This window comes from Gobius niger (genome assembly GCF_951799975.1).
Source record: "Gobius niger genome assembly, chromosome: 3".
Lineage (NCBI taxonomy): Eukaryota > Metazoa > Chordata > Actinopteri > Gobiiformes > Gobiidae > Gobius > Gobius niger.
Genome location: NC_136854.1, coordinates 41433637 through 41461313, shown reverse-complemented (window position 1 = coordinate 41461313; position 27677 = coordinate 41433637). Strand labels below are relative to the sequence as shown.

The 27677-nt window shown below is 40.6% G+C and overlaps 1 protein-coding gene across 2 annotated transcripts; it reads right to left on the bottom strand.

Moving 5' to 3' along the window:
• Positions 1-2360: 2360 nt before the first annotated feature.
• On the bottom strand, positions 2361-23939 carry vps37c (VPS37C subunit of ESCRT-I). Of its 2 annotated transcripts, XM_079553794.1 has the most exons (6): positions 23641-23939; positions 23446-23543; positions 22910-23019; positions 14224-14395; positions 7875-7957; positions 2361-3302 (listed from the first exon to the last, which is right to left on the bottom strand). In XM_079553794.1, exons 3-6 carry the CDS (start codon positions 23000-23002, stop codon positions 2634-2636), a joined length of 1017 nt encoding a protein of 338 aa, XP_079409920.1. In that variant the 5' UTR covers positions 23003-23019; positions 23446-23543; positions 23641-23939; the 3' UTR covers positions 2361-2633. The 2 variants fall into 2 exon arrangements, with proteins under 2 accessions (XP_079409920.1, XP_079409919.1); XM_079553793.1 differs by having other exon boundaries at positions 23446-23939.
• Between the last annotated feature and the right edge of the window lie 3738 nt (positions 23940-27677).

Genomic DNA, 27677 nt, shown 5'->3' with positions numbered 1-27677 from the left:
TTCACAGCAGATTGTTCAGTAGAAGCGGGAAAAAAAACGGCAGTGCTAGCTAGCGTTAGCATTAGCACGGTGCTAACATGTAGCATCATGTTAGCATTCTCCGTTATTTATGTATCTATGGGCTGTTGAACCTCTTTGCTCCTCTCCATGTCTTTTTATCTTTATTTAGTAGAAAACTATATTCATAATTCAGCGTTTGTTAAAGTTGTCTTTGAATTATTAGAGAAAGTTTCAATTTTCCTCCAAATCGTTTTCCCCCTCAACCGTTTTCAAACATGACCATATATGGGCGAGTCCAGAGATGCCGTCTGTATCTATAGGCTACATCACTTTCTTTTACCTCACGATGGGGTTAATAAAGTTTTTAGTTTCACCTGTGAGAGGCTATAATGCTTAAAGGTGCACTATGTAACTTTTTAGGTGAAAAAAAGACTAAATATTTTACATGTATTTGACCTTTTAGTGACTCGATGGTGTTGTTATTTGTCACAGAGGCCGTCACAGAGGCCACTGTGAGGGAAAGCAAAGGTGCCATGCTGCCCCCATAACACCACAGAGTCACTTAAAGGTCAAATACATGCAAATAATAAGATTCTTTTTCACCTAAAAAGTTGCATAGTGCACCTTTAAGGAAGAACACAACATTTCCTCGTTGCGGTTCCTTCTTCCAAGCACAAGATCTGGCCCTAAAATTCTGTTGGACTATCCTGGTTAAAACAGGTCAAATTAATTAATAAAAATCGATATGATACAGATGATTAGGGTCATTGGTCATTGGTTTACATGGATCAATGCATTTCATTCAATAACAAAACTGGTAAATTTATCCCCAAAAAAATAAAAAAAGGGATCAATTGTTGCCTTAATCTTTCATCAAGATCTTGTATTGATGATGGGAGATCGTGACCGGTGTGCAAAGCCTTTCCAAGCACATCCCAAAGAGCATCAATGGGGTTAAGCTCTGGACTCTGGACCTGACACACATCATACAGGAAGAAGGAAGTCCAATTTAAAGCCTTTTAGTGCCATTTTCAATGCTCAAGCGGCGGCCATTTTAATTCTTAAGACTTGCAAACGCTTCGTCAAACAGAGGGAAGAGAACTGTGAGCAAAAAACTTCAGCTGAACATGTTTTCGATCATAGTTGTGGTATTTTGGATGAACTTATACAGTAATATACTTATGAGTTCCCAATAAATGTACAGTTAATGCCCGTTTCCTTGCTTTTTAATGACATTTAAGGCCTGTCATAAGAGTTAGTTCAGGTGGAGACTTTTGTTTTGATCGGGCAGTGGGTTTTTCACACTTTTATGGGCGCAAAGAAATATCGAATTGATGAATAAGCTCTTTGAACGATTGAGTAGCGCATTTTATTTATTTTCTTCACATTTAGACTGCATTGTAGAATACTCTGGTTTAATTCACAAATATCTAAAAGCCTGCCAAACTGTCCCGACCTGCACCACAGCTCTCCAATGGGAAAACTTCAAAAAGTGTGAGTTTTACATCATTATATCGACAGAAAGGGTCCAGGGACAATGTGTTGTTTTTTTTTTTTTTTTATCACACTTTTACACAACGACCTGAGACTATAGTGAGGGTTTGGGAACGGACAGACGCACGTTAAGAATCAGGGGATAGTGCAACATAGAGAGAAGTAAAGCGAAAGACCTCTTCAACCAAACAAGTGGGTAATTGTTTACACGGCCACAAAGGAATATCCGGGTGAAATGACTCGAATCCTTCTAGATTCTTTAACTGGTCTTTAATCCATTTTTTTTCCTGGTCCAGGCCAAAATATCCGCCGGAATTATTTCAAGAGCGACTTCTTCCGCTGCCAGATAAATGTTCGTGAACACATTTCTGTTTCTCCCACACACAGACACATGCCTCGTCATCAGAGCGGGGAATAGATGCTCCTCTCACCACTTAGGATTAAAACGGATAATAAACCTCTCCTCAAACAATTTATTTTAATGTATGTTGGTCAACATTCCTTGGCAATTTCTGTAAAATAATAAGCATTTCTGCAGATCAACATTAGGTCGCTGTGATGAGAAAAGAGGAGGGGGCGACACGTTTCTGATCAAAAGCACTTTTCCATCCCTTTGTCCTTGGTGGTTCCTGCAGACGAGCCCAGACGGTGATGCCCACGAGCTGCAGCCGCCGGGACCATCGCACTTCAGCCAGAGCAAGTATCTTGGACACGAATCTGACTGGCATGCACCGCCCGCCTGCAGGGACCACGCCCGCCTGGCTCATCTTAAAAGTACTGAGTGTTAGTGCTTTGGGAGAGGGAGGAGGAAGTGGTTTTGGAAACGCTTCACCGCTCTGGGAGAACAGACAAAGTCGTCTGGAAAAACCAGGCTAGTTATCTGTTCACTCAGTATATTGATTGTCTATTACTTAATTAGCTGTGAAGTTTTTTCAGTAACTAATCAAACACAGTTAAACTCAGCAGTTGTTTCAGCCCAAATATTAAAATTAAATTGAATAAGAAAAAGTTTTTAAAAAGCCAAACAACAAAGTTGAAGAATTCAAGTCATTTTCACCCCTGATTTTCCCGTCGCAGCGTTCGGATAAAGAAGGACATTTTGAGAGATTCTGAGATAAAGTAGTGCTTTTTTCACTTTTTCAGGAGTAGGGCTGCGGTACCCCGTATCCCGGTCTGTAGATGGGTCTTCCTGTGGGGGACTGCGTGTTCCCGTAGGCCTGCCCCGCGGGGTAGCTGTACCCGCCGTACGAGTAGGAGGCCGGGTACGGCGCGGGGCCTGTACTGGGGGTGTACTGCCCGAACGCGGAGCCGGGGTGCGGGCCGGTGAACGCGGAGGGCTGGGCGGGGTACGGACAGCTGCCACCTGAGGGAGGGGTGAAGGCCGGCCTGGGCGGCCCGCCGGGGTAGCCCGCCGCGGGGGTGAAGGATGAGCCCGCGCTGGGGTAAGGTGGGAACTGTGACGGCGGGTTGGACGGGCCCGAGACCGCCGCCACGGCCGCAGGGACGGCATGACTGGGGGGACAGACGGGGTAAGGGGAGTAGGGCAGCCCGCCGGGGGGAGCGGCCGCAGCAGGGCCTGCTGGTTTGGGGGCGGGGAGGTTGTTGGAGGGGGTCCCAGCGGCGATTTCAGGTAGGTCGCTCGTCGTCGCCGTCGTTGTGGAGGCGGAGTTTTGGCTCCTCTGGCGAAGAGTCTCCTGCAGCTTCTCTATCCGCACGCGGCGTTTGTGAGCGAGCGAGCGCAGCGTCAGGAACCGGTCCAGAAACGAGTCCAGAGACAGGGAGCCCTCCAGGAACTCATCGGCCATGGACTAGAGCGAGACAGAAGAGGCGGATTCATTTCAACAGCACCAAACACTGGCTTCAATGTCATTTGTTTGTTCGGCTTGGAACTCAATCCTACTTTACATTTTACTCATTTGTTTAGCTCCAAGGCCAGACACAGAAGATCTTTCTCTAAATCAAACTGGATCTTGGTCAGAAGCTGGGGTTATCTGAAGATATGCTTTTATGTTTCATGTTGCACAATTGAACCAAAAAACATTCCTATGGCAATAAAAACTATTCTGATTCTGATTTATGCCTGCCCTGTTTTAATCACGCTCTGTGCATTGACAGTTTTTGGCTAACTTCCTGTTTGGCTAGTGTAGGGTAGAAACCACTTCCTGTCCACAACTTCACGAAAACTGAAAATATAACAAGATAAGAAAAAAAAGAGAAGTCGACTTGGATAACCGTCAAGCTGAGTGTGTTTGATAATAACTAGTTAAAAATGTGTTAGCATTACATTAACATTAGCCTTAAGCTTCAAAGCTAAAAGTCAACTACCTGTACTGTAAATACACAAATATTTCAGCGAGACACAGCAAACTGTTTAACCTTAGCTAAGGGCTAACGCTAATTTGACGCTAATGGTAAAATAGTGCCACAATCCTAGTAATCCTAGTATTTTATTCCATTCTCCTCGGATGCAGTGTTACGCAGTACAGCTTTAAGTGTGTCTCACATTTTATACTTGTTTGGCAAATTCCTGGCCTCCTCAGTGATGTATCGCCCAAGTCTGACAAATGGACCCCCCCCCCCTTTTAATAAACAAAGAGTGCTTTACAATTACATTAAGCCTGGACAGAAAGGCAGTGCGTGAGTCAGCGGAAAACTGACAGGAGAGAGACGAGAACTGTACACTGCATTTATGTGCAAACGAACAGGGACAGCGGACGAGGCTACAAGGCGACCTGTAAAGGCCTCTAAACTACAGGGTTTAAACATGAGAGACCGAAGACAGACAGGATGTATTGACATTTTCTTTTTGTTCTCAACATAATGAACATAATCTGTAAACATTCACGTAAATATAGTTACCGTAATGTTCGGACTATTGAGCTGCACCAACTAAATTTAGATTTTAACCCCTTAACTCCCACCTGAACTGAGCACATTTTCTCCAGTTTGGCTTTACCCCAATCCAAAAGCTTCTGGAAAAAATGTGTGAAAATAGCAACAAAACTGAGACGAAAACAAGTGACAAAAAATTGATGAAAAAGTGGAAAAAAGGTCACAAAAATGTCACAAGAAATTGACCAAAAATTGACGAAAAAATGACAAAAATGTGACAAAAAAATTACGAAAAAATGACAAAAATGTAACAAAATGTGACAAAAAAATGACCAAAATGTAACAAAAAAATTACAAAAATGTGACAAAAAAAGATAAAAATGTGACAAAAAAAGACAAAAAATGTGACAATTTTTTTTTTTTTTATCACATGTGACAAAAAAGTTACAAAAATGAGTTGAATACCCAACAAAAAAATGATGGAAATAAAATCTGATGACGTGTGGAAAAAGATCCTCTCGGTTCAGGCGGGAGTTAAGAGGAAAGGAATAGGCCACTGTTTTTACATACTGAGATATGTTCTTACCTAACCTTAGCCGAGTTAATATATACCAGTCTGGTCTTTGTCCGTGCGCTCTGTCACGCAAACGGAGCACATACGCAGCCTCTCCCACATGTCATATAGCTCCAAAAAAGCTCACGATAGAAGCTACCAAGCTCTTCCACGTGTTCCCTATTTAAATAAAGTTACGTGAAGTGTTTTCATGCGAAGTATATTTACACAGAAATGTAACATGTCGATTTTATAAGCAGATAAAAAGGGGTAAAATATTGTGAGGCGTAATGATACGAGGAGCAAAACGTCCGCGCAGTAACTCCTATTGACGGAAGTGAGCGGGGGAAGTCTTTACTTAGCATAATTACTTACTGTATTGCAACACGTATCGAATCGGCCTCTCAGTATCGTGATACGAATCGGATCGTGACAGAAGTGTATCGTCTCAGCCCTAGTTAAGAACTTAAAAGCTTATGAATTTAATGAGATCATTCTTTAAAACCTCTTTAAGACTGTCATGTTGCCTCGCTGCGGCTCTTCTCGGGAGGGTGGCCTTGTTTAGAGCCTCCCTCCTTGGCCTGTCTGCGCAGAAGGGGTGGGAACCTCTGGGTACCTCACGATTCGATACGATACGCGATACATGGCTCACGATAATCAATCAATCAAACTTTATTTATAAAGCGCTTTTCATACCAAAAGGTATATATTAGGATTAAATAAATAGATTGGTCAGCTAAAAGCTAAGCTAAAAACGATAATCTCACGATGTCGCACAAAAATAATATACAATACATCCCAATATTTTTTGACACATGCAATTTTTAACCTTTATTTCAACATACTACATGTTATTTATCATATACATTTGTTTACACGTGCTTTGTTCCCCCCTTTTTCTTAAATAAATTAATAACTGATCCCTGACTTACTTACTGGGTCTATTGATCTGTCAGTGACATCACTTCAATATGCATTTAAAGGAACAGGCCACCGTCTTTATATACTGAGATATGTTCTTACCTGAGCTTAGACGAGTTGATGCGTACCTGTCTGGTCTTTGTGCGTGCCCTCAGTCACACAAAAAGACCAGACGGGTACACATCAACTCGTCTAAGCTCAGGCAAGAACAACGGTGGCCTGTTCCTTTAAATATAGAAGAAATCATAGTCCTATCTCAAAAGGAATAAATCAACCCGATATTAATCTTATTCACAATTATAAAAAATTCATTAGAAGTAATATATTTGTGGGACAGTGTTTGGTCAAAGTGCTTCAAACTGTAGTGCTGCCCCCTGCTGGTCTGACTGAATTCTTGCTCTATATTGGCCTCTATTGACTGTGAAATCAGTAGAGCCCTGCTACCTCATAAACATGCATGACGTCATCAAAAGCATCGATATCGGAATAAAAAGTATCGTTATCGTCCAGCAAAATATCGCGATTTATCGAAATATCGCTATATTGTCACACCCGAACTGCACAGACTGTCTGGGGAGTTTCCTGGTGTTCGAAGCCGCTCTGACTGTGGCAGAGCTGGGTCGTAGTGAATCGTTCGAGGCTGACTTTTGATTAATTTAACCCGCGCTTTGCTTTGTCCGTTCATAATATTTCAGCGGTGAGAGAATTAATCAACATTTATTTTGCACCTGAAGCCACCGTGGAGGAAGACGGTGATAGGGTTTGCCACCTTGAACCGTCTTGAGTTATTGGATGATGATAATATGATAATATGACCGTAAATGTTGATAAACTGGCCTCATCGTTGTATAAGGGTTCAAAGCATGTGAAAAAAGTAGAGGTTTATAGTCCGGAAATTACGGTAAGTATAGAGCTCCACGGTCCCGCCCCTCGCGGTCTTGTTGCTCCGGTCCGCAAGCAAAAAATTCAAATATTAAGAGTTTAACGTCACCGCAAAAGCTAATCAGCTATGTAGCAATTCGTGACCATAAAATTATTCATTTCAATCCAAAAAGAAGACATTGCGACATCGCGCCCGCTGCTCAAGGCAACCAGGTTTTCAGCAAACACGGCCAGTTTCTTTTACTTTGCAGAACAAAAGTTCTATATTATTTCATTATTAAACAATCTGAATCCTGCTAATTGGAATAAAAATGATCGGTGGTTCGTTTAATTGGATCGTTGGGAACATTTTTTTTGATCCATCTGACGTTTTTCTTACTCTTAGTGTTAGATATGGATAAAACGTCAACTATCTGCCTGCATTATGTTTTAATAAATTGTTTATAATATGTTGTCTACATTACAATAAATAAATACGAGTGGGAACGTGAAGCTCCACCAATCAAAAGCCTCATAGTAGATCATGGGACTCCCGAGCATCCTGGGTAATGTAGTTCTAGGACGAAGGCTCGCGGTTAAACTAGATGGATCTCATACGTGCTTTTTTCACCTGCGTCTGACTTTGCGGTCGCTTTATAACCACAGAGCTGGATTCAGCCCGAGCTGACGTAGTTACGGAGATAAAGACTTTATTCCAAATCAATACGGTCTCAAAGCAAGGGGGATTTTACTTCCGGACCGGAGAGGAGGCGGGACTGTGGAGCTCTATAAAGAGGTAACTCGAGTCATTTACTTTCATTGTGCTGAAATATGATCTTTTAATTATCTGGGGTGAACTCAACCCGAGGTTTATCACAGACTTACACAAACGTCTTCGAAGCTTAAGTGTCTTTAAACTAAAGTAAATCCCTGACTTAAACCATGATCCTTTGTTTTGACACAAGCACCATGGAGAAATTACTTTAAAACTTTTAGCATTTTAATTAAGTGAGGTTTATTTATGTGCTTGTCATTTTTACAAGCACATAATTCAGTATTCAAAGGGAGCTATTAACTGAAAAAGAAAACAACGTACATGTCTTGAAGTCAGTGATACAGTAAACATTTCACATTTCTCAGCGTGAGTGACATAGCTGGTTATTGTTACGTTCTTACATCGTGGCGGTGTCGAATGCTGTAATGAAGGACTCACCTCTGACTCCTCCTCGGTTTTGGAGCTCTCCACCTGAAGTCTGTTAAACAAAGCTTCTGGAGACACCTGCCCCACCATCCCATCTGCGGAACAAGAGACGAGACACGGCATCAATATACAATAATACAATAGGCAGCTGCAGCATGTGTGACATAACACGAACTCGTCACAGGAAAAACGGGTTCTTTTGTAGAGTTCAGGCTGACTCACAACACCGATAAAAACAAAACAAATACGTAGGGCTTACATCTTTGTGATACACTTATTGTATTGAAATATCCTTCTCTGTGCTAGAAAAAATAATAATCCAAATGTTTTTTACTTAAAGACAGTGCTGTTAATGCCTGCTTTAGTTTAAACATAAGAGCCAGACTTTTAAAATGCTTTTCAGACTGATTTAATCTATGACTTTTGGAAATTCAACTTGTTTCTCATTCAATTAATTCAGGGTAAGGTATTGCAGTTATGACCGATCATACTAACTTTTTGGATCAGAATATATTGTATCACAATTAGGGCTGAGTACCGTTTTTTCCCCCCCAATATCAGGACTTTACCGTTGCTTGGTTTACGACACCGATACCTGAACCAAATCCATAATCACTTATGTTCACCCAGCCTCTTTGTAAAATCTCAATCAGGTTTCCGCACTGGTCATAGTACAGAGACAGCTCAGGTCATGGACACCTATGATTTGCTGGTGGCCTCTGACCAGGGCCCTCCATCCCTCCTCCTACTCTCGGACCTCAGTCATACCATCGTCCTCCAGCACCTGCGACACTTCATCTGCATCTCACATGCAGCACTTCACTGGTTTCAGTCCGACCAAACTGACACGGTCACCTGTGGAGTGCCTCAAGGGTCTGTCTTTGGTCCCACATTGTTTTCCATCTGGATGCTCCCCCTGGGCCACATCATTTCCACCTGGAAAGCCCTTTAGAGAGGGCTCAGATACTGTGAATTGTTATTAGTGTTATGTGCTAGGCAAAGACTAGTGTCTTTGTCTCCCTCTTGTGTGTGTTCCCCTCTGTTTTTGTTTTTCAGGCTTGGCTCTACAGGGTCCGGCAGGGTGTCTCTGAGGCAGGTCGAGGATCACGAAGAAGACAGAACAATCTGGCAGTGAGTGCAGGAAAACCAGGAGTCTATGTACAGAGCTTGATTGGAGATGGATGTCAGCTTGGTCTGCTCAGAGACACTCCCACCAGCCAAGAGCCAAGCCTGAAAAACAAAAACAGAGGGGAACACACACAAGAGGGAGACAAAGACACTAGTCTTTCCCTAGCACATAACAATTAGGGCTGTCACGATAATTAATATATCCATTTATTGTTCAAAAAATAATAGATACACAATATATTTTTGGGCTCGATATTTACCGTCTGTACATTTACTAGCATTTACCCCCTATTTTTTCTTTTCAATAGTTTGGTTTCTAAAGGAAGCAAATTGAGATACATTATATTTGTAGCTTGTGTGGTATTTTAGGATAATATGATGCAGTTTGAGAACAAAGGTTTACTGTCACTTCTATGCATGAGACTTCACAGCATCCAGTATCGCTAGAGTCAATAATATCGTTTATCGCGATACTTTTGCCTCAATATATCAAACTTCAAATTTGTCATCGTGACAGCCCTATTTGTTATGTTGTGATTTATTTAGCTATTTTAGTACTTTTCTTTCGATTCTATGTATTGTTTTAAGGTGTCCGGCCCCAATAACAACACGTGCTTTTGAAGCGTATCGTCTCAGCCCTACAAGGAAAGGCAGCAAAACATGTTCTTAATGTTTGGAAATGTAGATCTTTTGCTCACAAAATAAATAATTAAATAATCAATAAGATTCTGATGGGACCATGTGTCTCTGAGCTGGCCTTGTGTCGCCTCGGGATCCCCAGAACAGCTGGAGGAAGTGTGTGGAGGGGGAAGTGTGGGCAACTCTGCTCAGGGGGCTGATTAATAATTAAGGGTCAAAATTTAGATAAAATGACTGAAATGAAGAAAATCTCACCTCGATTTATGCAATTCTAACTTCTTCAAAAAAAAATCTGCCAATGAGACTTCAAATCAATGTTTATGTTTTGTTTTATTTCATCTCCAACTCAAATCAAGGACAAACATTCTAATCATTTCGCAGATTAGATTCATCAGTCAATCAATCATCCTGAATATAATGAGATTAATGCACAACAGACCGACGTTTGAAGCAGATCAGACTATTTTTCCACTCCACTCTTTGTTCACATGGGCCAAGGACAGCGATAACAGCGGGAGACACTGTGCATGAGGTAATCCGTCGGTGGGTGTTGGACACAGAATGTGGACAATCGCGGTTTGTGACATTTAGAGCCAAATGGTGAACAGAATGAGTAACGCCGTGAGTCACTCAGTTCTGCTGCTGCACCGTCAGGACTGAACCAGCTTCTTCTGGACGACGGACCCACAACTCTATTTTTGTGTAATACTTAATCGACTGGACTGCGCTGGTGAATTTTATTGTGGTCAGACAATCTGGATGTCTTAAGGCGAGACACGGCAGGTGAAAGTATTGATTTTTCACGCAGTGGTCGAAGTGGAGAATTGTATCTATTTTCCTCCCTTTACATCTTAGTTTTCATGTCAGATATAAAAATGATGATGTTTATTTTATGATGTTTTGTCTGCGAGGTGGGGGTGACCCGGAAGTAGCTGCTGCGCCGCGTAGAAAGTCCGTCTTTCCCGCGGGTTTTCATTTATAAATATTGACAGATTTGACATCCACGTGTCCTGCTAAGGGGCCCCGTGATGACGCTTTCACCCAAATATGGTATTTTTCCTCCTACGAGACGCTGGTGCGGAAAAGTCGAAGAACGGGCCGAGCATGCGCACTCGCTACAAAACTTCAGGGCTGGTTTTCTCTGAATGAGAGAAGCCGCACTCGGGCAGAGCCTGAGCCCTTATAGAAGCTCCCACAGACTCCAAACTTTACAGTCTGAGACCTAACAATATTTTGAAGGTTTTTTCAGAGGGATTTTTTAATAGCTAATTCCTAGCCTGATTTATTCAACTTTGAAACCAAAAAAAACAGGCGAAATTTGAGTTTTTACAGATTTTTTCACTGATGATTAGTTTATTGAAAAACTAAACAAAATATCCCAAATCCCCTCTGAAAAAATCTTAGTTACTAATATGTCAATAAAATCAAACCATAAAATTGAATCTGGCTCAATTCATTATTTTGATTTTGTTGCCCATAATATAGGCAATTTTGGCCATTTTAATGCTCAAAATGCCTTATTTTTATGTGAAAACTAGAGGTGGGCATAGATTTTTTTTTTTAATCTAGATTAATCTAGATTAATTTTGAAATTAATCTAGATTAATCTAGATTAAAATGGCTCGCTTGAATTCTGCCGAAAATATGTGTGCTACCCAAATAATGACTAAAAGTAACTCTTTGCGAACGAGTTTCTCAAGTCAGACGGTGCGTTAGACCAGGGGCTCATCTCCTGTTTCCAAAATGCATCACAAGCTGCTTGAGAACGTTCTACTATGATAATTGGTGATGAAAATAATTCATGTTCAATAAAATGCACTCGTGTTTACTAACTGTTTATTCAGTTAAACATGAATTTTGAGCTGTAGGCCGACATTAGAGGTCCTGATGAACAGTTTACAGTCAGTAGTTTTGTGTCAATCAGTCCAAGCTCTATTTCTCCTTCTTCCACTGGTCACTCAAGCTGACCGGCTTGTTCAGATTTTCTGGTGACAAACTAAATCTCCTCTACTGCACAATATGACCTGCTAAAGAAAAAAGTCTCTCGCATGGGACAGTTGTGGCAGGAGTCCCCAAGTATTTATTTACGGGCAGATCATTATTTATATATTTTCTATTAACCAGATCAGAAAATAGGCCTCTGTTTGTGAGCGTGGGAAACATGTGCGCGTCTCCTGATTGGTCAACAGTGTCACGTGATCACTATCACAACAACGCAGTTCATGCTGTTGCAGCTCCTGCTAACAACAAGCTTCAACCTGGCGATAGTTCTGTCAAAATGGAGATAAACATCGACAACACGAAGATGCAGGACGTATTTCTTTGGATTTAATAAGAAAAGGAAACGGACATGAGGCGGAGGAGACGCCGGGGAGTGGAAAAAGAGAAGCTAACGGAGAAAAGTAGCTGGAAAGTCCGTCTCCAAACTCCCTAAGTGCTGCGGTTAAACTCTGCTTGCGGTTGAAATGTAGCTGGAAAAGGCTCTAGTGAACTTTTGGTGATAAAGTTGCGCTGTTTCGTGTGGGGCTGTGGCCATGAAATGAGATGTTTATGTCGCTGTTTTGAAAGAGAAGTGAACACGGAGGCGCTGCGGTGTTTTTCTGTCTATTTTCACTCTGTCATTGGCCGCTGCTTCTGTGTGTCACTTTAGAGACGTTATATTCACTCACGTTTCTCCTGTGCGTCCAAATGTGGGCATAAAAGTCGTGTAATGTGTGCTGACCATAAAATATCACGGTGAAAGTCATCATAGCTTGCAGAGTATAGACCCAGCTCCCAACCCAGCTTTGAGAATAGATTAACGGCGATATTTTTTTCATCGCCCGATAAGAGTCTCGCGTTAACGCAGCACGTTAACGCCGTTAACGGCCCACCTCTAGTGAAAACATAAAATGACAGAAAAAATGCAATACATTTTTTTCTCATATTTATATCTGTAATGTTCAGCAAAAGTTTCAAATTGACATCTCAACATTTTTTTCCCCCCCCCTATTCACCTGCAGTGTCTCGCCTTAAGTGGAAGAAGTTTCTTATGTTAGTGCAGGCCTGAAGACATTTGAACAGTCAATACAGTATTCAGAGCATTGATCATTCACAGTCTTGCGATACTTCCACATGAAGAGAGTTAAACTCAGTTACCTGCACAGTCAATGTGACAAAGTTATGACTCGGCCACAAGTCGTAACCAAATGTTCCACTTTGACCGTACAATACGATAAAGGTAGAGCAGGGCAATTAATCGAATTTTCTAATCGTGATTTTAATAAAGGTTGATCATGATAATCGAGTGATGCGTTGTAAGAGGAAAACTATCGATCGCTATTTGGACCATGTGGATTTGTTTTGAGGCCACAGCCGTGGATTAGCTGTAATTCTAACAGTGAATTGTAAGTTCGATCTTCAAACATTACACTTTTTTTGCGCCCACTTTGCAGATTTTTGTGTGTTGTTGTGAGGCTAGAAGTGTGGAGTTTGTTTTTGCTGATGAGTGAGCTGGAGTTTTCAGTTTGGCCACAGCATCCGTTTACTTGCTAGTCCAGGAAAGACCACATTTATTGTATTTTTTCTTTTAAAGGGGGGGTATTAATCGACTTTTTCAAGCTTTACATCATGTTATTATGTCATTCCCTCATTAAAAACATGCCTGAAGTGTTGCCTTGGCACATTCACGTATTACTTTTGAGTAATCTGTAAAAACTCTGATGGCGGCCATTTTAGGGATAGGTTTGCCTGAGTCCTCCTAGGAACGCCCCCACCTCCTGGAGACGCCTCCGAGCTTTCCTGACCAGCCGAGTAACCAACCACTGCTCCTCAGCAGAACCCCCTCCCCACTGATGCCACAGACAGCGTGTGCAGGGGGCGTGTCGGAAAGGCTCAGAGGTTCTTAAAGAGACAGAGGCCTATTTCAAGACATTCACTACAGCCATTTTGAGAGAGACATTTTATACAAGGGAGTTATTCTAATTTACTGCATTTACAGACCAACAGAAGGTTTGGTCATCATTGTAGTATGATATAGACTGGTGCTATGTGATTGAAAAAAGCATAATACCCCCTCTTTAAACAAAAAATAAAATAAAATCGAAAATCGAGATCGATCAACATGGGGGAAATATTCCTGTTTTTTTTAGTTTTTTTTTAATTGCCCTGCCCTAGATAAAGGTCAGTAAATATTTGTGAGGCATATGTGAAGACCGAATTATCTCTATAATTCTCCATAAGTAACTACGGTAACTGTCCAAATGCAGAATTTGGTTTTGTGGTTAATATCTCTGTAACGACTGGACCTTTCCACATAGTTCAACATCTCAGCATAATATGAACTAAGGTCACATGACTGTCTCATAAAGGCGTCCAAAGTGGAGACAATGTTCAAAACTAGGTGCTTGATCCAGTAAAGGAATGTGGCAAGTTTGCAAATCTAATCTCATCCAAATAATGATCCGGGAAAACATTTGGAGATTTCTTTCCAAAACTGTTTCTTTCCCACTGACTTGAATCGGCCCCTTTGCAAAACTAAAACTATGACCTGACATTCTGCAAATTCATAAACGCAGCCCATTCCTTCTCTTTGAGCTTAAAGACGAACTCCTACCTCTCTGAGCGCAGTGCTCTCTGTACTTCTGCTGCACCGCCTCCAGCTGCAGGTATCTGCTCACTAGCGCCTCCTTCTGGGACTCCAGGTACGGCCTCCGGTCCAGGTTCTGTTCGGCCAGACTCCTGTTCGCCGCCAGGGCCATCTCCCGCTCCAGCTGGATGTTCTGAATCTACAAAAAACAAAACAATTGTAACATATTAAGACATAACATATTCATCAACATGAGACAAGGAGTCAGTGGGAGTCAATCATTATTTATCCAAATAACTGTCAGTCAAAAACAGCTCCGTCTGCCACATAATCAAACAAGCACCCAAAGTAGTAGAAGCTCTTTAACCGTAATATCTTTAATGCTAAAATGGAATTATGATTAAAGATGCACTGATCCAGCTTTTTAGCTTCCGATACTGGAGATTGAGTATTGGCCGATATCCGATATTAACCAATACCAACAGTCTTTCAAACAAATGGCTTTTTCTGAGTGAAAAAGTGAATGTTCCTCTTGTTTCCATTGTGAGATCAATAAAGTATTTTCTTGTCATGGTGTTACAGATCAATTATCAATAATAGCCCATCTATCAATAAACTAATGGAAAAATGTATGAGAAGGATCACTGGATTTTTGACTATCCTTGGGACAGGCTATTTTACATCAACAGCTCACATGAAGTCATCTGATCATTACATCTTGTGCATTACAAATATCTTACATCAGTTATTCATAAGCTAAAGTACAAACACTGCAGTGGTTGTTTTATTTAATTAGGCCACTTTAGATATTTCTATCATAGTTTCTGTCCCAGTCTTGATTAGCACTAAAGCACTATCTTTAGCATGTTGTTGCTCGCCACGGCATTTGGCGCAGCTCGCAGGTTAGAACTAACTCAGCGATTGAATTCTCCATGTTCTCGGCTTAAAAATGACCCACATTCACTGTATTCACTTAGATTTAGTTGGTGAAAGTTGTGTTTTTAAATCGGTGAGAACCAAAACTGGTATCCATTCAGTATCGGAGATTTGTAGCCGATATCGTATTTTTTTCAGTATTGGATCGATGCATCCCAAATTATTATCGTCACCATGAAGTTCCAAATTTACTGGTTTACAAAATACTGGGGGGGAAAAGTAAAGCACGTTGCTATTTACTGATAAATTTGTCAAATAGTTATTTACGTGCATTCCTCAACAGAAGAAATGCATAGAAACAATTCCAACAAGAATGTAAGTTGTTGTCAAGGCCAGAGGAGACGTTTTGGAAATTATGTGTTAAAAAGTTTAAAAACAAAGTAATTGTTTCAGTTTTTGTTGCCAAATAAACAACAAGAACATTTCTAGTTTTAAAGCAGAACTAAGTAGCGCTTGCCCCTAGAGGCCATGAGCGCAACTGCAGGTATCGCAGCACATTGCACATTTTTTACTTATTAATTGTCTTGGAGAGTAAATACTACGCTGACAGAAAAGGCGAAGTGACAGAGGGATATTGTACATCCAAATACACAATGGAAATAATTTTATTCACTCAAACTTGGCTTTAAATACTGTTTAAGTGGTGCTAGCCCGCAGTTAGCTTTGCCCGTTAGCTTCTTCTTCGTGATGTCATACGAGCGATCGCGATGTCGTCACATCCGTTCGGCATTTTACATTTTCATATTTGATAAACATTTGATTAAAATCCTATAATCATCAAAAACAATGTCCATAAACAGGGCACTGCTTCTCCTGCGCTGTAACAGATCTATCATTTTATAAAACCGAGTTAGAGGCCTGTCTGCATCAGCTGTTGCCGACCATTCACCAAAACATCCGGCGAAAATTGCGGAGGTAAACAATAACAGTGATCGTTCGTATTAGTGTGTATTGGTGGCTCTGACCCGGAGGCAGCAAAGTTGCAATTGTGGTTTTCCGGCCAGAGACACCAAGGGGAAATGAAACATAATCCCATTAATACTTGTATTACCCCCAGAGGGACTAGGAAAGGATTTATTAAGGTAAACAAGTTACTTAGTATTGCACGTTTCTTGAAAAATATTTCTGTTTTCTCATTTTATGACAGCTGTAAAGAGCTGTAGCTGTTTAGTTTCTTACTACTACATATTTGTTTTGTTAAAGGTACAAAATTAATCACAAAAATCTATATCTATGCACACGTTGCCATCTACTCCTAAAGTCAAGCAGTGTTAATTTCGTCGACTAAAATATTTAGTCTTAATTTTAGTCAAAGTGTTATTTTTGACTAAAATTGGACTAAAACTAAATTAAAAGTTTCTCATGAGTTTGGATGATTTCAGTCTCTTCTTTTCATTTTTATTTAGACTTATTTTAGTCGACTAAAATATCTGGACAGTATCAAAACTATCAAAATATATCAAAACTATGACTAAAATGTCCAGATATTTTAGTCGACTAAAATAAGTCTAAATAAAAATGAAAAGAAGAGACTGAAATCATCCAAACTTCTATTGAGCGTCTGAAAGAGCCTCAGATCATGTAAATTCTCTGCCAAAGGATCAGCTCTGAGCTTTGTTCATGTGGAGCAGCTCCATGAAGCAGAGGAACAAGATTAAATATGATTAAAATGAATATTATCAATGCAAAGTCGACTAAATTAGTCGACTAAATTGACATGCAATTTTAGTCGACTAAAACTAGACTAAAATCGAATTACATTTTCGTCAAAAGACTAAAACTAAATTAAAATATGTTGTCAAAATTAACGCTGAAGTCAAGCCGCGGCGTCCTCAAAAGAAATGTTATCGTGTTGTCTTCTTTTTTAATCTGTGGACTGTGGAAAACTAAAGATAAAGTGGTATTGTTTATCTCGTGCTCCGTTTACTGCCCAGTGAATGTTTGACAACTCTCTGACTCCAACAATTTGCTCTCGGGCCAAACAAAAATCCACAATAAAATGAAATAATGTGTAATAAGCGCTGGTAACCCCAAGTTTTCTATTCACAGACATGTTAATTATTACCTGAGCTCCAAACCACGGGATAGTTTAAGGTATCAAAGCTGAACAAAAGGAGACAAAATCTTCCTGTGCCCGGAGAGTAATGAATGAAAGTAATTGTTTATAAAGCAGCTGCTCGGCTGAGGGAACAGACCACAAAATGGAAACCACAATCTCTGTACGTCATGCCATCCTGTTGCAGGGTGATTGTTTTAAAGCAGAAGTCAGAAGTCTTCAAGTTTTTTATACCTGGTGAGCTACCTTCACAAAACAACACTATCAGAGAGCTACTTATGCTGTGGAGACTTGTGTGACTTAGGAGGAGCTCACCCTGGAGAGACATTAGCCAAGATGATATTTCAACAAATCTTCACTTTACTGTGCGGATGTCGAACTATTCCTGGTATTATTACGCCTTACAATATAGTCCCCCCTTTTTTCCGCTTAGAAAAGCCACATTGTTTAATTTTGTGTAATTATGCTTTGTAGTGGAACACTTCACGTAACCATATTTAAATAGGGAAAACGTGGAAGAGCTTGGTAGCTTCTATCTTGACCTGTTTTGGAGCTATAGAGGAGAGAGGGAGAGGCTAAATGCTAACGCCGTCTGCGCTGTGTTTACGTGACTGAAGGCACGGGGGAAGATCAGACAGGTCCTAAAGAACTCGTCAAAGCTAAGGTAAGAACATATCTCAGTATGTAAAAACGGTGGCCTATTCCTTTAATACACCTGCACATCTGTGAACCAGAGGTTACATTAACCGAAAATTCTCCGTCATTTACGGAATATTTTTTACTTTGACGGAAAATTTCAAAGGCCGTCCGTCATTTTGAAGGATTGAAAATCAAGCTGTAACGAAAATGAAGACGTTCTGCTGCTCTCTCTCTAAAGTTTCACACCGCGTCTTATCTTGGATGAGCTCTTACAAGTTGTATCACTGCCTTGCTAGCTAACTTTCCTGACCCCGACGCTAACAACAACACGGGGAAGAAAACCACCATGCAAACGCGGTTAAAGGCTAATAATATCCTTCCCTCTGGAGCCGCTCTTCTCACGTAAGTCTCAGGACGAGCTCATCTATTCCCCCCCCCTCTCTCTCTCTCTTCCCTCCCCGTGTTCGTAGCGGCGGCCCGTAGTGCAGTGATAGAACTAATAAACATTGTCCCGTTCCGTTTCTTACATTCCGTTAAAATTGACAAATGCAAATAATAAGCTCCACTTTACATTTGTATGAGCGTAATCTGAGCCTTGATGTTGATGAGCAGGTGAAGCTCTGAAACTCGTCCTGCTCTGAGACTTTTACGCACGAGTTTATGCACATTTCTGTTGCAAAATGTACCATGACTGTTCAGATCAGGTTTAGTTTAGCTCCATTTATCCTGCAATCTCACATTTTCACTAACATAAATAATATGCAGCCTATATATATACAACAACAAAAAACGCATATGAGAGATTAATTCATGGATAATTCAAGGATTCAAGGATAAAAATTACTCATGACGGATTTTTTTCAACCCTGTCCTTCAAAATGAAGGAGAGAAATTATCCTGAGCGAAACCACTGCTGTGAACACAACACTGCTGTTCTATGTCAAATTGTTGTTGTCCGATCATATTTTATTTTTATTTTATTTTGTATTATTTATTTACTTTAATCATAATCTTTATGCCCTTATAGTCTTACAGTCTTTAAGCTTATTTTTAACTAAATTCTGTGTTGTATGTTTTATGTTGCACGATTGTACCGGGAAAAAAAATCCTAGTTTGTGAACCTGTTCTCAAACAATGGCAATAAATAGAATTCTGATTCTGATTTTTCAAGCGTTTGTGCCGCTTTTATGTCATGTTTTTTTGTTTTTTCTTTGTTGTATTTTTGTCCTGGTTTTGTCACAATTTTGTTGTATTATACCTGCTTTTCTGGCACGTTTTTGTCTCTCTTTCATTGCTTCTTTGTCGTTTATTGTCGTAGCCTTTTTGTTGCATTTTTATCTCTATTTTGACTATTTTTTCAAGAAGCTTTTAGATGTAGGTAATGCCAAACTGGAGAAAATGTGCTCGGTTCTAGCCTGGTTTTACCAGACCCTTGTACTCATTGCGTTTCATACAAGGGTCCGGACCTTCACAATTGAGCTCCGTTATCAGGTGGGAGGGGTGAACTCCTTTGAAATGATTGGATCTGATTTTTGCTAGTGTTTGGTCGAGCAAAAATGCGCCCGAGTGAGTGAAGCAGCTATCATAACTCTGTCATAACTCTATCATCACTCTATCATCGCTCTATCATCGCTCTATCATCGCTCTATCATCGCTCTATCATCGCTCTATCATCGCTCTATCATCGCTCTATCATCGCTCTATCATCGCTCTATCATCGCTCTATCATAGCTCTATCATAGCTCTATCATCGCTCTATCATCGCTCTATCATAGCTCTATCATCGCTCTATCATCGCTCTATCATCGCTCTATCATCGCTCTATCATCGCTCTATCATCGCTCTATCATCGCTCTATCATCGCTCTATCATCGCTCTATCATAACTCTATCATAACTCTATCATAGCTCTATCATAACTCTATCATAGCTCTATCATCGCTCTATCATCGCTCTATCATCACTCTATCATAGCTCTATCATAGCTCTATCATCGCTCTATCATCGCTCTATCATAGCTCTATCATCGCTCTATCATAACTCTATCATAGCTCTATCATAGCTCTATCATCGCTCTATCATCGCTCTATCATAACTCTATCATCGCTCTATCATAGCTCTATCATCGCTCTATCATCGCTGTATCATAGCTGTATCATCGCTCTATCATAGCTCTATCATAGCTCTATCATAGCTCTATCGTCGCTCTATCGTCGCTCTATCGTCGCTCTATCGTCGCTCTATCGTCGCTCTATCGTCGCTCTATCGTCGCTCTATCGTAGCTCTATCGTAGCTCTATCGTAGCTCTATCGTAGCTCTATCATAGCTCTATCATAGCTCTATCATCGCTCTATCATCGCTCTATCATCGCTCTATCATCGCTCTATCATCGCTCTATCATCGCTCTATCATAGCTCTATCATCGCTCTATCATCGCTCTATCATAGCTCTATCATCGCTCTATCATACCTCTATCATACCTCTATCATCGCTCTATCATAGCTCTATCATAGCTCTATCATAGCTCTATCATAGCTCTATCATCGCTCTATCATCGCTCTATCATCGCTCTATCATCGCTCTATCATCGCTCTATCATCGCTCTATCATCGCTCTATCATAGCTCTATCATAGCTCTATCATCGCTCTATCATCGCTCTATCATCGCTCTATCATCGCTCTATCATCGCTCTATCATCGCTCTATCATAGCTCTATCATCGCTCTATCATCGCTCTATCATCGCTCTATCATCGCTCTATCATCGCTCTATCATCGCTCTATCATCGCTCTATCATAACTCTGTCATCGCTCTGTCATCACTATCATCACTCTATCATCACTCTATCATCGCTCTATCATCGCTCTATCGTAGCTCTATCATAGCTCTATCATCGCTCTATCATCGCTCTATCATCGCTCTATCATCGCTCTATCATAACTCTATCATAGCTCTATCATACCTCTATCATAGCTCTATCATCGCTCTATCATCGCTCTATCATCGCTCTATCATAGCTCTATCATACCTCTATCATACCTCTATCATACCTCTATCATAGCTCTATCATCGCTCTATCATCGCTCTATCATAACTCTATCATAGCTCTATCATAACTCTATCATACCTCTATCATCGCTCTATCATCGCTCTATCATAGCTCTATCATCGCTCTATCATCGCTCTATCATCGCTCTATCATAACTCTATCATCGCTCTATCATCGCTCTATCATAACTCTATCATAGCTCTATCATACCTCTATCATCGCTCTATCATCGCTCTATCATCGCTCTATCATCGCTCTATCATCGCTCTATCATCGCTCTATCATAACTCTATCATCGCTCTATCATCGCTCTATCATCGCTCTATCATTGCTCTATCATCGCTCTATCACCACTCTGTCATAGCTCTATCATCGCTCTATCATCGCTCTATCATCGCTCTATCATCGCTCTATCATCGCTCTATCATCGCTCTATCATCGCTCTATCATCGCTCTATCATAACTCTATCATAGCTCTATCATCGCTCTATCATAACTCTATCATAGCTCTATCATAACTCTATCATAGCTCTATCATCGCTCTATCATCGCTCTATCATCGCTCTATCATCGCTCTATCATCGCTCTATCATAGCTCTATCATCGCTCTATCATCGCTCTATCATAACTCTATCATAGCTCTATCATACCTCTATCATAGCTCTATCATCGCTCTATCATCGCTCTATCATCGCTCTATCATCGCTCTATCATCGCTCTATCATCGCTCTATCATCGCTCTATCATCGCTCTATCATAACTCTATCATAACTCTATCATAACTCTATCATCGCTCTATCATCGCTCTATCATCGCTCTATCATCGCTCTATCATCGCTCTATCATCGCTCTATCATAGCTCTATCATAGCTCTATCATCGCTCTATCATAGCTCTATCATCGCTCTATCATAGCTCTATCATAGCTCTATCATAGCTCTATCATCGCTCTATCATAGCTCTATCATAGCTCTATCATCGCTCTATCATAACCCTATCATCGCTCTATCATAACCCTATCATAACCCTATCATAACTCTATCATAACTCTATCATAGCTCTATCATCGCTCTATCATAACTCTATCATAACCCTATCATAACTCTATCATAGCTCTATCATAGCTCTATCATAACTCTATCATAGCTCTATCATAGCTCTATCATAGCTCTATCATAACTCTATCATAGCTCTATCATAACTCTATCATAGCTCTATCATAGCTCTATCATAACCCTATCATAACTCTATCATAGCTCTATCATAGCTCTATCATAACTCTATCATAGCTCTATCATCGCTCTATCATAACCCTATCATAACCCTATCATAACTCTATCATCGCTCTATCATAACTCTATCATAACTCTTGGGGGCATTCCTGGCGCATTCCAAGGCTTCAATTTTAATTTCTGGATATTTGGGAGCCGAGCCCGATCAAATTGAAGAGCTTCCATTTCTTTCGTATCCGCCGCCATTATCAAACTACAACCAGCAAATGCGGCGCAAATGCTTGACGTCCCCTACAAGCCCCGCCTCCCCCGCTCGCTGAATGGTTGAAACTCAACGCGGCCACGTACATGTAGTGAAATGATAATTGACCGGAGTTTACGGATGGCTAAGGCCAGGCTAGCTCGGTTCAGGTGGGGGTTCAGAGATTAAAAGAAGTCACTTTTTGACAGATGCCAATTATCACCCAAAAACTCCCATGAGGCATCTGTGAAAAAGTCCTCAACTACATAAGATCCGGTATTTTACATTTTAAATTGGGTGTGTTTATTTATACGACATCTGGCCCTTTTCCCATAATCTTTACTCATTTGTGACCGAGCTCTGTAGGTTTGAACTGAGACTAAACCCATAACTGTAACAGACTCCAGAGCAGCGGTAATGACGTTTGCAGATGATATTCAGAAGCAGCAGAGCCCGAAACGTAATCGAATCTCCTGTATGACTTTGCTGCTGCACTTGCATCAGCATCACTGTGAAACTGAACCATTCGGGCCCTTTTTCTCTGATGGATGTGTGGGTTTACCTCGTCAGACTCCAGCGCCATGGCCTCCACCCTCTCCGCGTTATCCAGCAGCTCCTGGAGCTCTGTTTGGCTCAGCTCCTGGAGCTTCTCCATCTGATTTGCCAGGATGGCTGTCAATCAAAGAGAGACCCGGAAATCACACTTAAAACATTGTTTTGGAAATTGCAATCAAGTGCCGCACGTCTAATAATGAACCCTGGTGTTGTGTAAACTTTCCATGACGCTACACATTAATCAGGACAATAACAGAGGGTGCTGTCGAAAGGCCAACAAAGGCGAGCACTTTAATACAATAAAGGCCACGCTGTAATGATTCAAAACCTACAAATTAGGAAAGTTGTCCACTAAGTCACAATCATTTCATGTTTAATATTATCTAGGACGAACTGTGCGTTTAGCTCATAGGTAATACGGGAATTGAAAGCGCCTGTACGCTCCACATAAAGGAAGACACATGACAGTAGGCCACAAAACAGAACAAAGTGCCTTGCCTCATATCTGTGACAGTGATTAAATTTAGAATAGCTTATACTCACACGTTGCTAGCAAACCAAACTCAGCGCGATCCTTTCTGGCGGTGACATCCAACACCACCTATTTATTTTTCTCCCACGGAAGCTCCGACCTGCTCCGGCTGAATTAGGCGGAAAAACGACACGTAACCAGGCAGTGATCCGGCCGATTTCACGGTCAGAGAGACCAGATGATGCTCTTACGAGGTTCGATCTCACCTGACGGGTCTGTAAAAAGCCAGTTCTGGTGACAAAAACAGTCGGAATGATCGCAATGTCAGGCACTTTAGCCTCCGATAACTTCTTCGAGGGAAGCCCAGCGAAGAGGCGACAAAAAGCGGGGTGAAAGAAACACACAGCTCGGTCCTGGGCGGCTGTGGTTGGTGTCAGCGCCTTCACGAAATCCTTAGTTCGTCAAACGAGCGACCGCGCTGGACAACGTGCTCGGAAAAGGCGAAAATATTTGATAAAAATAGGAAAGTTTCACTCCATAGTGACAGAAACCGCCGCCATTTTGGGAAGAGTCCACCGGTGGGGATGTGTGGGGGTGGTCACGGGGAGGGACGGTTTGCCACAATAAACCGTTAGAAGAAATTAAACGTTTGAAAATATAAATATGATTAAAACCCCGTATTTAGCGTGAATATCGTAACCGTTGTGTTTTATTTCTGATGCATGCGCGTATTTGTGAGTTGTTTTGTACAATAGAAGACGGTGGTACGGCCCAGACTCAGCTGATATAAAGGGAAACCCCAAAGTGACGGGAATGTTCCACTTGTCACAATTTTCTGGGCAAATTCAATGGCAAATCCACATCATTCACCCTGGACGCCCGTAAAATATTTTAACTATTAATATTTTACCTATAATAATGCTCTTTGCAAACTACAATACGTTTTAACGTCCTGTTGGCCTGCGTGATATATATATTTTTTTTCCTCTGGAATAAAACAAATTGGTCCTTCAGTATTTTGTAAAAGTTATTAGTAGTTATTTTCTATTGAGTGGCATAAAGAATAGGTCTAATAATTTATGAAGGAAACCAAAAATTCTGATGATGCTATAGAGCAGTGTTTTTCAACCACTGTGCCGTGGCACACTAGTGTGCCGTGAGATGTTGTCTGGTGTGCCTTGGGAAATTATCCAATAGTTGTTGTTTTTTTAAAACAAATGCATTATTATCCACAAATAATGTACCGTTTTCGAGTGTCTGTGCCGTCTAGTGATCGGCAGAGTAACCATATAATACTCTTCCATATCAGGTAGTTAAGAGAATTAGTGAGGCATTGTGGCCTGCGAGACTATACAGCGTTCCTATTCAAGACACTTTGATGAGAACGACTGAATATAGGCTACAGAGTTACATTTTTTTAACATTTTCTGCTGGTGGTGTGCCTTGTGATTTTTTCAATGAAAAATATGTACCTTGGCTCAAAAAAGGTTGAAAAACACTGCTATAGAGTTCGGGAAAGTCTACAGTTACCATGGAGATCGGCCATCTTTGCAGCTGTTAGCATACATTTCCATAGACTAACATTAGCTACTATCGGTATAAAAAGTGGAGAAAATAGCCGTGGAACAACTCCGTTAGCTGCTGACTTACAGCTGGTAAATACATCTAACACACTGTGGTGTCCAAGTGTTTTAATGTGAACAATAACTCCAGTATTTTAACTTTTAAAATCTCCATTAGTTTACAATTGCTGCTAATCCCATAATGCTTAGCGATATGACATCACATTCCCGAACTGAAAGTCTACAGTTACCATGGAGATCGGCCATCTTTGCAGCTGTTAGCATACATTTCCATTGACTAACATTAGCTAAAAACAGTATAAAAAGTGGAGAAAATAGCCGTGGAACAACTCCGTTAGCGGCTGAGTTACTGCTGGTAAATACATCTAACTCACTGTGGTGTCCGTGTTTTAATGTGAACAACAACTCCAGTAATTTAACTTCTAAAATCTCCATTAGTTTACAATTGCTGCTAATTCCATAATGCTTAGCGATATGACGTCACATTCCCGAACTCAATAGCTAGTTAGAATAGAATAGATTTTCATTGTGTACCAAGGTGTAGATTCATCTTTAGTTTGTGGTTCAAATTTACTGTTTGCATATTTAAAAACTGGCAAGATTTTACCATGTCACAATTTCCAAATCCAAACGGGGGTGAAGTTGGAAGCTACCACGCTCTTCCACGGACACGCACACAGACCAGACAGGTACGCATCAACTCGTCTAAGCTCAGGTAAGAACATATGTATGTAAAAACTGTGGCCTGTTCCTTTAATGACACAGCTATTTTGTGAACACACATGAATCTTTTAGCTATAAAGGAGGCGCAAGGTGTTCCGGCGGCCATTTTGAATACATATACCTAACACATCAAAGAGGAAACAGAAAACCTTTCCCTGGGATTTTTACAGTTTGCCATGTCGACAGAGTCTCAGTCTGAGTCAGTGTTTAAGCTGCTCAAAACGTTAGCATGCTACCGGTTAGCAGCTGTCATCAACACGATAAAAACACGTGTGTGAGCTCTGACCTCTGTCACAAGTTGTATCCAAGGCTAGATGTTTGTGGCTCAGGCCTTTCTCTTGGAGAGGTCAGAGCTGAGCTGTTGAAGCTATATGCTAACCGGTAGCATGCTAACATCTTAAACACCGACTCACTGGTTTCTTCACATAAACGTGCGCTCTTAGGAGTACATAAAAACACACGGTCTGTCAGTTGTCTTTCATTTTCATCCTGAGTAGAGATATTGTTACATGTTGTAGTACTGCATAATCCTACTTCGGTATTCAAAATGGCCGCCATAACAACAAACTTTATGAGCGCAACCATTATGAGTCTACCAGCCAAAAAACTGAACTAGAGTATAAGACCAGATATATTGCTGGGTTGCAGGCTCTAGAATACGATGATGTCACCGGATCCAGTGGGGGGCAGGAGCCAGTTTTTCCTATTTAAAAAGAAAATGTAGGGATTAGAAAAACAATCATTTATATCAGTCACTGGGTCCATGATCTCTCTGTACAAGACCAAAAATGTCCTCAAAGACAAAAGGATTTTCCTATATGTAATAGTATAGGCCTTTAGAATGCTGTGATGTCACCTGCAACCCAGCAATACCCCCTTTTCTTTCAGTTAGTAATTGATTTGCATTTTCAAAGAACAATTAAGCAAAAACATGAATATTTTGGACACAAAAATAAACATTCTTGTCTAATTAAAAGTCCCAACATTTCAAAATAAAACAGACAAAAGTGGGATTTACTGTGTTAAGAGTTCACATTTAATAAAAGCATTTAGTTCACATGTGTTATTTGTGAGAGGGATTGTTCAGACGAAAAACCAGACTCACATGAAGCAAAAACTGGCACAAAATTCATTATCTTCTCTGTGTGAAAAGAGGATATATCATAGACAAAGGCGCGCTTGTGTCGTCACCAGTGGTGGACGAGTAAAGGTATAAAAACAGGAACAAATACATGCTAAACAGTTAAGAGTGAAAGAGAGTCGATGCAAGTTAGCCATTTTATACCCACTACTGCCACCTCAGGTCATACGTGTAACTGCAGCAACAACTTTCTGAGCGACAGTGCAGGATTTTAAAGGCAGTTGTGGTGAACAGGTCTGAGCTCTAGGGGGAGGGAAATACTTCAAGGCTACTTTACTGCAGTTTTAGATTCATCTGTCTATCTAAGGAAGTCGAAAAATAAATGTATTTATTTCAAAACTAATGGAGATTTTAAAAGGTAAAATACTCCTATAGATATATAATTCAGTTGGAGCTTTCTGCCGCTCGAATCCACGGAGCAAAAACTGAAAATATTAATAGAAACTGCATTTGATTTTTTTGTTCCTTTTTCTGCCTGTATATTGTACATTGTACATAATTGTATGTATCCTGTTGTGAATAGCTTCTGCATATTGTACATATTCTTTCTGTATATTTTGCTATTTCCGCAGATGTCTTTTGATGGAGGAAATTAGCACTTTGTCTTTCAAATAACATATCAATGCACTTGTGGTTGTATATCCTGGACAGGGTCATATTTTAATTTATTTTATTATTATTATTCTATTTTTTTATTTGTCTTTTTTGTTGTTGTTGCTGTTTTTCTCTTTTGCTCTCATTTCCATTTGTTCTGTTTTGATCTTTCCTTAAGGAATTGCCTTCAGTGTATCTGTTTTTGGGTATCATTTGATGATTCAACAGATATGATGCCCATCTCAAGAGGGATTGGGGAAAA

What these genes read in the sequence shown, in the direction of transcription:
- vps37c (XM_079553793.1), bottom strand. Translation starts at nt 23,002, where the DNA reads ATGGAGAAGCTCCAGGAGCTGAGCCAAACAGAGCTCCAGGAGCTGCTG. An exon ending in TGGCGCTGGAGTCTGACGAG is followed by an intron (nt 14,396 to 22,909) that starts GTAAACCCACAC and finishes TGTTTTTTGTAG; the next exon opens with ATTCAGAACATCCAGCTGGA. An exon ending in AAACCGAGGAGGAGTCAGAG is followed by an intron (nt 3,303 to 7,874) that starts GTGAGTCCTTCA and finishes GTCTCGCTCTAG; the next exon opens with TCCATGGCCGATGAGTTCCT.